Source organism: Cystoisospora suis (assembly GCF_002600585.1).
Source record: "Cystoisospora suis strain Wien I chromosome Unknown contig_1249, whole genome shotgun sequence".
Lineage (NCBI taxonomy): Eukaryota > Apicomplexa > Conoidasida > Eucoccidiorida > Sarcocystidae > Cystoisospora > Cystoisospora suis.
In genome coordinates this window covers 22,627-32,185 of record NW_027154050.1, presented here as the reverse complement: position 1 = coordinate 32,185, position 9,559 = coordinate 22,627, and the positions used below count along the sequence as shown (strand labels likewise).

The 9,559-nt window shown below is 51.6% G+C and overlaps 1 protein-coding gene across 1 annotated transcript; it reads right to left on the bottom strand.

The window, feature by feature from the left end:
- Positions 1 to 715: 715 nt before the first annotated feature.
- On the bottom strand, positions 716 to 9,239 carry CSUI_002970 (uncharacterized protein). Its single transcript, XM_068063168.1, has one exon. The coding sequence runs from the start codon at positions 1,761 to 1,763 to the stop codon at positions 1,152 to 1,154; it is 612 nt and encodes a 203-aa protein (XP_067924859.1). The 5' UTR covers positions 1,764 to 9,239; the 3' UTR covers positions 716 to 1,151.
- Between the last annotated feature and the right edge of the window lie 320 nt (positions 9,240 to 9,559).

The window sequence follows — 9,559 nt, the reverse complement described above, 5'->3', positions numbered from 1 at the left end:
CGTCCCCTGATCACGTCACTACCTGGTCCCTCGTATGCACAGAACCACCAGAGGCTTCTGGGAGTCGCCAACTGGGATATCAGTACCTCTTTTCTCTGTGTCTTCTTCGCGGAGCCACTTCTTGTTCAACAGCTATCACGTTGTGCCGGTGGCCGTCCGGTGGCCGCAGCATCCCCGGAGAACCCTCTGCCGGACCAATGTAAGCTGCCGGCAGCGCACTGTTTACAGTTCGAGGAACGGGGCTGGCGGTGTCCCCCGAATGTTACTGTCGCCGCTCCACTAGATCCGCCGGCCTCTGCAAGCCTGGCACGTGGCATGCGCACTGCGGTCACCCTCGCGCCAGCGGTCACCATTGGACAAAAGAGCAACGACAGACTCACGGGTTCATGCCGTTTCCGTCACAAAGGCAAAGTACGGCTACCGCAGCACAAAAGCAGTACGTGGATGGATAGCTAAGTGGTTAGGAAAGACGTGGGACGGCCCCAACCCACGTCTTCTCTTACCCCAGCCCGGGTTCTTGGCGTGTCTGCAGCCGGTATCTGGTACCTGTATCAGTACCTGTATCACCCCACGCGGTCACGCTTTCCAACTAGCAGCAACTCGGGGTCCCTGGTCTCTGACTGGCGCCTCGGCGGAGTCAGGGGCTCACCTGCATGCACGACTGAAACGTGGCTTCTGTAAAACCATGGGCATTGGTTCTCGACACCTTCGGACTGAAAGTGGCACAACGTTACCTTTTTCGTCTGCATGCCTATGGCCCGCCCCTAAGTGCCTTTGAGTAACTTTTCCGTAATAGGCAGTTGTGGAAACCAGCTACAGCAAGGGGGGCCCGTTGGCGGTACCCCGGCGGACGGTGGGACTGCAGCTGTCGAGCGGTCGGGGCCTTTGGACGGCTTGAACCTCCTTGGCAATTCTCTGGCTTTAGTAGCAGCCGTCTTTCAGTGGCGGCGAACTCCTTTCTTGAAGGCTTTGTTTTTCTGTACGTCACTGTGTCGCTACCTTCTTTGCATCGAGCGACTATATACTGCGATGAGAGGTCGCCTGGAGTGCGCTGCACCAGTATGCCACTCTCGCTCATGAGCTTCGGATTCCCTGAGCGATATCCACATGCATATCCACAATGGATGAACGAGCATTTTATCAACATACTGTCATCTTCTGTCGAACGCCGGTGCGGATGTCATCCTGAAGCCTTTCCCCCCAGTGTTTGGAATCGCTGTAGACGGTTGCCGTGTCTCCGACGAAGCAGGACCTTGGAGAGAGTGCACACACGGCGATGTTGGTGCTTTTATCAAAGTAGCCGCGCAACATTCTCGACTGTGGCGCAAGCTTGTATAGTATGCGACGCTTGGTTCTCTAGAGTTGTTCTGCAAGAAGATAGGCCGTTTGTAGGGCACTCTATGTGTGCGCGGTCGAGCCGGGTCCCAAATCACGCGATAGCGCTCCGCAGCTGATGCAAGAGACTGCGTGTTCCTTAGTATTCGCCTCCGTTCAGAGATTAGTGAACTGGGAGGGGACTTTCTTGCCTGGAGCGGTCTGCGGCCCCCTTCAACTCTCCGAGTACCGCGAGGGGTGTTGCCATCAGGAGCTCCGGAGCCACCCGCGCACAGCACGGCGCGCACAAGATACTCGGTCCAAGCAGGACGCGGGAAGATATTTCTTCTCGCCGATAAGCGTCTCACGGCTCGTATGTTTTCGAGCCCTGACATCATGCGTCCAGAGTGACTCCCTAATGTGGCAACACGCGTTAGTCCAGTGGACATCTCCAAGCTTGACTGGCGTGTCCACGCGTCTGAGTTCCTGTTTATCTCGGGGACGCCCAGACACACGCCTTTTCAAGCGAAGAGACAAGAAAATGCCCTGTCGCGAAGCTGAAGTGTCGCCTCTTCCTACCGCAAAGTCCGGCAACTGCGACTCAGAAAGCTTCAGCGCGCAGCTATTCTTCCAGTTGAGAGCCCGACTTCCCTCAACTTCGAGCAAAGCCCACACTCACGGAGTGCAAGCAAAGACCAGGATGCCTCGTGTGTGATGAGGATATCAAGCATTTGATGTAGAGTGAACTGTAGAGTAGCAGGTAATTTCTCACAGGTGACAGAGGACCTTAACTCGGACATACAGAGTGGGGCCGCTGTATGCTTCTTTGTACTCAAGGAGTTTCGTTCAGAGACTCTAAAGACAGACAACTTCTTTTCAGTTGGCGGTATCCTCTCCTTTCCTTCGGAGCGGAGCAAGCAGACCGCATCCGCACGTGATGGACCTTCGTGAACCTCTGTATTCGCTCCTCTAATGCAGACGCTATCCTACAGCAGCACCTTTCTTGCGTCCAACCTCTTCTACGTCTCACAACTTGTTTCGTCCTTCACTGCTCTACATGATTCCCTACCTGAAAATCGGCTATCACCTTCTTTGTCGTCATCTCCGCCGGTCTTACTTTCGTCTTGTTCGCGACCGGCTCTTTCCCGTCTGGGTCTTCGCTTCTTCATCATCTGTCCGCCCCAGATCCGTCTTGTCCTTCCGGTCCCTCATGCACTTCATTCAACCTCCAGCGACTCGGGGGTTCCCGGGAGTAGCCCGCGTATAGAACCGTACGGGCGATCGTATGAAAGGGAACTCCCGCGGCTCAATGGCCTTCAGTCCCTTTAGTGTCACCGGCCCCCTTGTGATCCTTACAAAGGCCGTTCCGTGCAAAGCAACTTCACCAAAGTTTTTTGCTTGGGTATCTGGGAGTCCAACAGACACTCGTGATCTGCAGTCCCCCCGCTTGCTTCATGTCTCCTGCCGCCCCTCTCCTGCTCCTTCCAGCAATCCGTGTCGCTGCCCGGGCATTTCTCGTATCTGCTTCTCCTGGAGTGCAGCGCTGGAGTCATTCAGGTGGTGAGTGTCCGGCTAGCACAACGCCACCTTCTCCCCTCTCTCAACAAAAAGGCGCGTTCTCTGACGACACCTACGCAGACGGCACATCCAGGTAGATCGCGCTCTTGTTCTTCAAGCCCTTCTTGAATCCTGTCATCGGCTTCTGCACTCCTTGGGCCCACGACGAACTCCCCTACGTCCGGACTGCCAGGCCACTCGATCTCTCTCAACTCGTGTTTCCCTTCTTCACGCAACGTGTCTTCTTCCATTCCCGTCTAGTCGCCCTCATACGTCCGTTCTCATGTTCTGCTCCCCCTTTGCCTTCTCTCTAAGTCCCGGCCTTTCTCTTGCCGAGGCTCTGTAAACACATCTTCCTATCTTTGGCCAGTAGCCAGTCGGCGGGGAAAAAGCAGGAGTATGAGTTCTCGGGGTAGATTTTCCGGTGAGTGCAATTCATCGCCTTTGGGACAGGGGACGGAACAAACCTCTTCACAGAGCACAAACAAGCAGCCGGATCTTCCTCACGCATGTCCTCCCCCTCTCCCTCGTGAACTTCCAGCAGTCCTCACCATACCCTGTTCCGACCTCTACACTAAGGTCCACGTCCCTATCGTCTTCTGCGGACTCGTGCGCTGCTTCCCTCACTTTCGACTTGGGGCGTGCCTCCCCTCAAGACTCCACCAACGTCTCCTGCATGACTTTGTCTGATCTTTGGTCCATTTGAAGTCTGTCTTCTTCCTCTTCATACCCTTTAATGATGTCGTCTCCTGGATACAATTCTCCCGACTCATTGTCTTCTTCACAACCATCCTGTGGTTCCTCTATGCCGTCCGATGGCCTGGCCTCCTCAACTACAGATGATGGAGGGACGCAAGATCCTTACCTTGACCAGCCCCCGGTCTGTCGTCCTTCTTCCGACCTTTCTTGTTCCTCTTGTCCTTCACTCGATTCACCTTCAACTCTCGCGTGCACTGCTGAACTGCCGCCTTGTTTAGCACTAAGTTCTCCTTGTTACACCGACACAGATGCCCCAGTCCCCTGCCGTCGTCAGAAAAAAAGAAGGAAATTTGAGGAGAAGGAGGAGGAGCGCGCAGACGGGCTCCGACACCAGAATTCTCTCTCCTCTCGTTCAAGCCTGGCTGTAAGCCATCCATCGTGTTCATCTGGTGAAGATTGGAGGGGGCCCCCTTGTTTGACAGGACATACATCCGGGCTTCCTTTATCATCGTCATCACTATCTCTCAACTCCCACCTTCCTACCTCCTCCTCCTCCTCCCTGTCCTCACCTCCCCCTGCCCTCGGGCATTCCTACAGCACACCGGACACGAGTCCTCCACCCTGTTCCACTCCGGACGGTACGCATAAAGAAAATCCTTCGTCTCCACACATTCTTGGTACTTCATCGTCTTCATCTTGTTCGTCTTCTTCTTCACATTTCCCGTTCGTCTCCGCTTTTTCCTCATCTGGTACATCTCCAAGAACTTCTTTCTCAAGTGAGACAGCGTCTCCGGTCCTCCCTCACTGCTCTTCACCTTCCACTCCTCCGTCGGTTCAAAAGTGCGAAAAAGTCGAAGGTGACAGCCAGGCACAGGCACCAGATAGGTCCGTTGGAGTTTCTTCGGCTCCGCTACCCTGTCCTTCTTTTCTTTTACCTTCTGAGATAGGTTCATCCACCCAGACACCTCCCCCTGATCCTCATATTCCGCATCCCTCTGCATCTCATTTGTCGCCTTGTAGTTTGCCACCTCCGTCATTTACTTTGCCTTCTTGTTCCTGTTGTTCTCCCCCTTGTTCTTCTACGCCTCTCTCCTTTGCCCAAAAAATCATCCGTCAAGTGCTTCTGCGGTGCAGTACCTTCTTTGCGTCTCTTCAGCTTCTACCGTGTTGTTGTCCTCTGCCTCTCCACCCTCTCTTGAATCCTTTGGAAGTCGCGAATCTTCACCGCATCCTCACTCTCATTGAGCTCAGCAGCGGCGGCGGCCCATGTCAATACGCAGGTGGAGGCAAACGACCAGGGCGTCAGGGAGGACAGGTAAGTAAGGTAGAGCATCACTCAACACCTCTGAGTGACTCTGCTACCCCTAGCACACCTCCTCGCACGGGAGATGTAGCCGGGCCTAGAGAAAGACAACATGAGAAGACACGGAGAAAGGAAGGTAAGTCACATCCGAAGGAAAGAGAAGTGAGTGGGGTCCCCGAAGGACTACGGAATGAGGAGACACCGGAAATACAGCTAACCAGCCACCAGGACGAAGAGGAAGAGATCGAAGTTTCTCTTTCAAAAGTCGATCACCAAGGAGAAGCGGCCGATGAAGAGAATATTGGATTATGGAGGAACAATACCTATGACTCATCAAGACTCATCGAAGAAGAAAGGGAGAAAGAAAAGTTTCCCGAGGAAAGTCAGTCAAATGAGACGACGGACCGTGATGTGGTTGGGACGGACGGCAAAGAAGAAGCAGGTATTGTATCTAATGAGTTCGATAAAGATTCCGGAAAATGTGTAGCGAACAGCTATTGCCATGAAGGCAGCTCTTGCGTCGATGATATGACAGACTTCATCGATGAAAGCGTCGGGGATGAGAGGCTCAGTGAAACCTCATCATATTCACCCCATCTGCCAAGAAAAGAGCTTCCAGTTGAGCAGCCATCTATAGAAATGCTTCATGATGACCGTTCAAAGAAAAGAACACAGCCAGTCCGAGGCGTAGAGGAAGAGAAGAAGACGTTAAGACATGAGGAGAAAGAGGAGGAAGAGACAGAAGGAAAGACGGAAGAGGAGGTATTTCCACGGAGGCGTTGTGACTCATCTACAAATAGCCATACCGAAAGACGAGAGCAAGAAGGTCTAGAAGCAACTGAGAGGGTTGCAGAAGGTGAAGATAATAGGAGTGGAGAAGAGAAGCCTCTGGTTATCACCAATGCCACAGAACTCTTTGAAGATGGAAGTGGGGTAGGGAGACAGAGAACATTGCATTGGCTGAGACGTACTTTAAGAGAGGAGATGACGAATCCAAATGTTGAAGGTTTTCTTTTGTATTTGCGTAGGCCTTCGTGTTCTTCTTCTTCCTTTCATTTTGTTGCATGTGCGAGGCTCGAAATCATTGAGGATGGAGACGCTTCTTTATCATGGCTCCTTTTGCCTAAGGGATTATCAAAGGAGTCAGAAGAAGAGCTTCTCTTATCCTTCTTTGTCTACGTTATTTGCATTTACTTGCTTGTTATGCCGTACAAACTCCGTCCTGGGATAGACGCACTACACCCTGTGCTGACACCTCTCATGCTTCTGCAAAAGAAGGAACTTCTCCTTGAAGCGGAAAGACGACGAAAAGCCGAGCTCACCAAGACGATGAAGAACACGGAGAGAAAGAAAGGGAAGAGAAAAAAAGAAGAGAATGAAAAGGAAGTCAAGACCAAAGACACCCAAGGAAAGAGAAGTGGTGAGCCAGAAGGCGAAAAGGAAGCAACGCGACAACCGCCCCCTCCTGAAGTTCAGGCGGCTCTCCTCTGTGGTACTCCCCCCCCTACAGAAAAAAGTAACGGACAAGTTGAAAGAGAGAGACCTATGGTAGAACAACGTGGAAATCAAGATGAGAGGAAAATGATGATGAGCGATGTCTCGGATGAAGTCAGAGAGGGCAATCAATCCAAGATAGTGGGGGGCGCCGTTTCTAGAACCAGATGCGCGGCTTCCACGTATCCTGAGATACCAGATGTCCTGCGTCTCCCTGCCGAGATCTACGAGACAATCGAAGGAGAAAATGAGGCCTTGTTTGGCGATGATCGCATCTTTTCTTCAACTTCTAGATTGGGAGAAGGAAATGGACAAGCAGACGAACATCTTCAGGAAAGAGAACTAGTCGGAAGCGATCAAGAAAAAGAGCGAATAGACGCCAATGATGGGACACACCATAGTGAAAGATCAACCCTCGCAGAAAAAGAGACTGCGGACAAATCTCCCGATAGAAGGCGGACAGACAAGCCCACGAGATTTTCGGGACGGACTCCACTCTCCACCAGTACTGCTGAAGCTTTGGTTGCCTCTTCTTCTCCTTCCTTTTCATGCACTCCTACCACGCTTACTTCTTGTCTTCCCTCTTCTCTTCCGTTGGGTTCTGTCCCAAGTACCCCAACAGATGGGCCGCCTTCTTATACTTCGACCTCTTTCTCTTCTTCCTTTTCTTCTGAGGCTTGCTGTATGCTGCCTCAGGCGAACGCATCAGAGCTACCCCAGTGTGAAGATGGTCAGGCTATATCTCCTGAACATGCAGCGAAAAGGGGACAACAGGCTGGGAGTAGACAAGACCTTGGATTGACACAGCGAGATGATGACAGCACCTTGGCTTATCTTGATATCCGAGATGCAGATGCTGATCATGGAGAGAACATCGAAGGGATCTCCTTAGATCATGATACGATGAGAAGGGGAATGCTCACTACATTTCAGCTCCTTCTACGAAGTCTTGTTCCTCTTCCAAAGGAGCCGAATCTTCATTGCCGTTTGACTGTCGACTGCGGAGATCTGTTGTTATGTCCAAGACCTTTACTTCATCTTCTTGATAAAACGCCATTCTGCAGGGGTGGCTTAGCTCATAGAGAACCGGATAATTCAGAAGTTCCGAAAGATATACGGTTACATCAGCAAATCTCCTTTCACCTCTATCATCTCATACCTCTACGGAATCCCCAGGCATACGGATGTAAACCTTGGTACAAGAGCCGTGGTTCGCGCCGGCCTCGGGGTGGGGGAAGAGTTGGATCGGGTGTCAAGAAGTCAGCTCGGAACGAAGGGAACGAAGAAGGGCGGGACACTGGAGAAAAAGAAGAGACGGCAAGCAGTTCTGTACTTGAGAATATAGCTGATCGAGAGGGGCGAAATGGCCTAGAACAGAATGAAGGAGGAACGAAGGATGTCAGGGAAGCAAGAAGACAGTTAACCGCAGCTATCTCTTCAGGATGTGTTTTTCATAGTCATATATCAAATGCTGGGAAGTGCTGTTGTCAAGTCCAAGGTGCTTGGCCTCTTCGGTTATTCATGTTCCACGCAAAGGAACTCGTCTTGAAAATATTCCCTCTTCTTCTTGCAGGCCCGCCATCTCCTTCAGATGCTACTTCTGTCTCTCAGACTCCCTGTCTTTCTTCTTTTAAAGGTGATCCATTATGCGATTCTCTCCCTTCGTCTCTAGATGCTGCTACACCTGATATCTTCACTCAGCCCTCTTGTACTCTCTCTTCCTGTCCAGCCAGTCACTCAACACGCTGTCACACTTCGTCATCCTTTACGGAGAGGAGTGCGGCGGCTTATAAACCGAAAGGGTATTCTACGATGCGTCTGCCCTTCACCCCATCACCGCAGCTTCAAGCTGAGCTCCAGAGAATCCTGGGTGTTAAAGGAGCTGGTCCAAGCCTCACCCCAGGAGCGCCTGTTGTGCCTACCTCACCTAATGGAGTTAAGGAAGTTTCAGGTGTACATACACCTCCACCGCCTTCCCATTTTCGTCAGACAAATGCTCACAAGGAAGACATTCCGGAGTCGACAGAAAGGGATTCTTTTAGCAGCAGAATGGATAGTCCACAAGGTAGGTTGCCTACTCCTACTCCTCCTGGAGGAAAAGTTACTGCAAGTGACGTTATTACCACTTCCCTTGCCCAACAGGGATCATCACATCAGCATCTTCAACAGCAGCTGACCGAAAAGCTCTGGTCAACCGCTAAAGTCGAGACATTCGAACATCCTCAAGACACAGCGATCAGAGCATGTGAAGAGCAAGCCGCTCACACGATCTGCGCAGCCTTTCAAGAGTTTCACACCCTCATTCAGAGAAGCGGGATGGGGAAACGAAAGAATGAACGTCGGCAAGTTATCCTATGACGACGGGAGTAAGGAGGTCAGGCCTCTCTGGTAACAAGGGTTCTTGGGGAAGAAGTCAATGGGGAACGCCGGCCTAGGCTTGATGAGAATCGCGCTGTTCTAGATATAGCGTACGTCATTAGGGCAAGAAAAGGACCTTTAGAGCGGTCTCTGTTCTGAATGCGTCGGCGTGACTGGACTGCGCGTCTGTACTGGGGCCCAACTAACAGCCTTCTTGGGGGGTTCAAGGAAAGGGAGTGCGTGTGTATTTGGGATTGTATTCTGCGTACTAGTAGGAGGAAAGAATTGAACGCCCTAACTTCCTAGTGTGGGAACTTGTCTTTGAAACACACAGAGGGAAAGAACGTGATGCCTCAGACGGGGTACAGAGGGAATTTTCTGCAGTTTCAGAGCAAAAGGGAGACCAAGAAATCGTCTTCTTTCATTCCTATGACGAATCAGTACAGGAGATAGAATGTTCTGTTTCTTGTGAGCATGGGGGGTATTTGCAGGCTTCTTTTTGTTGAGCTGAAGAACCTCCTACAATGTTTTATTACCCTTCTGCCCTGTCAGGGAGGCGTATACACACAGCCTCGAGCCCATGAAGTTTCTTTGGAGGTCCGGTTGAAAAGTGCCGCAGCAACCTTCTTATGAACTTCCAGAACTCACTTTGTTTATTTTCAGACCACTTTTCAACTGTAGATACACCTCGCAGTTTGCGCTTCGTGCGCAGTAGTAACCTGCTCATCGCGCATGGTATACTTCGGTGCACTACGTCATAGCAGCAGACAAGACAGTTACGCTCTTCTTCCTAGTGATAGATGATGACGCCTCAGGCAATAGAAACCGTGCGGG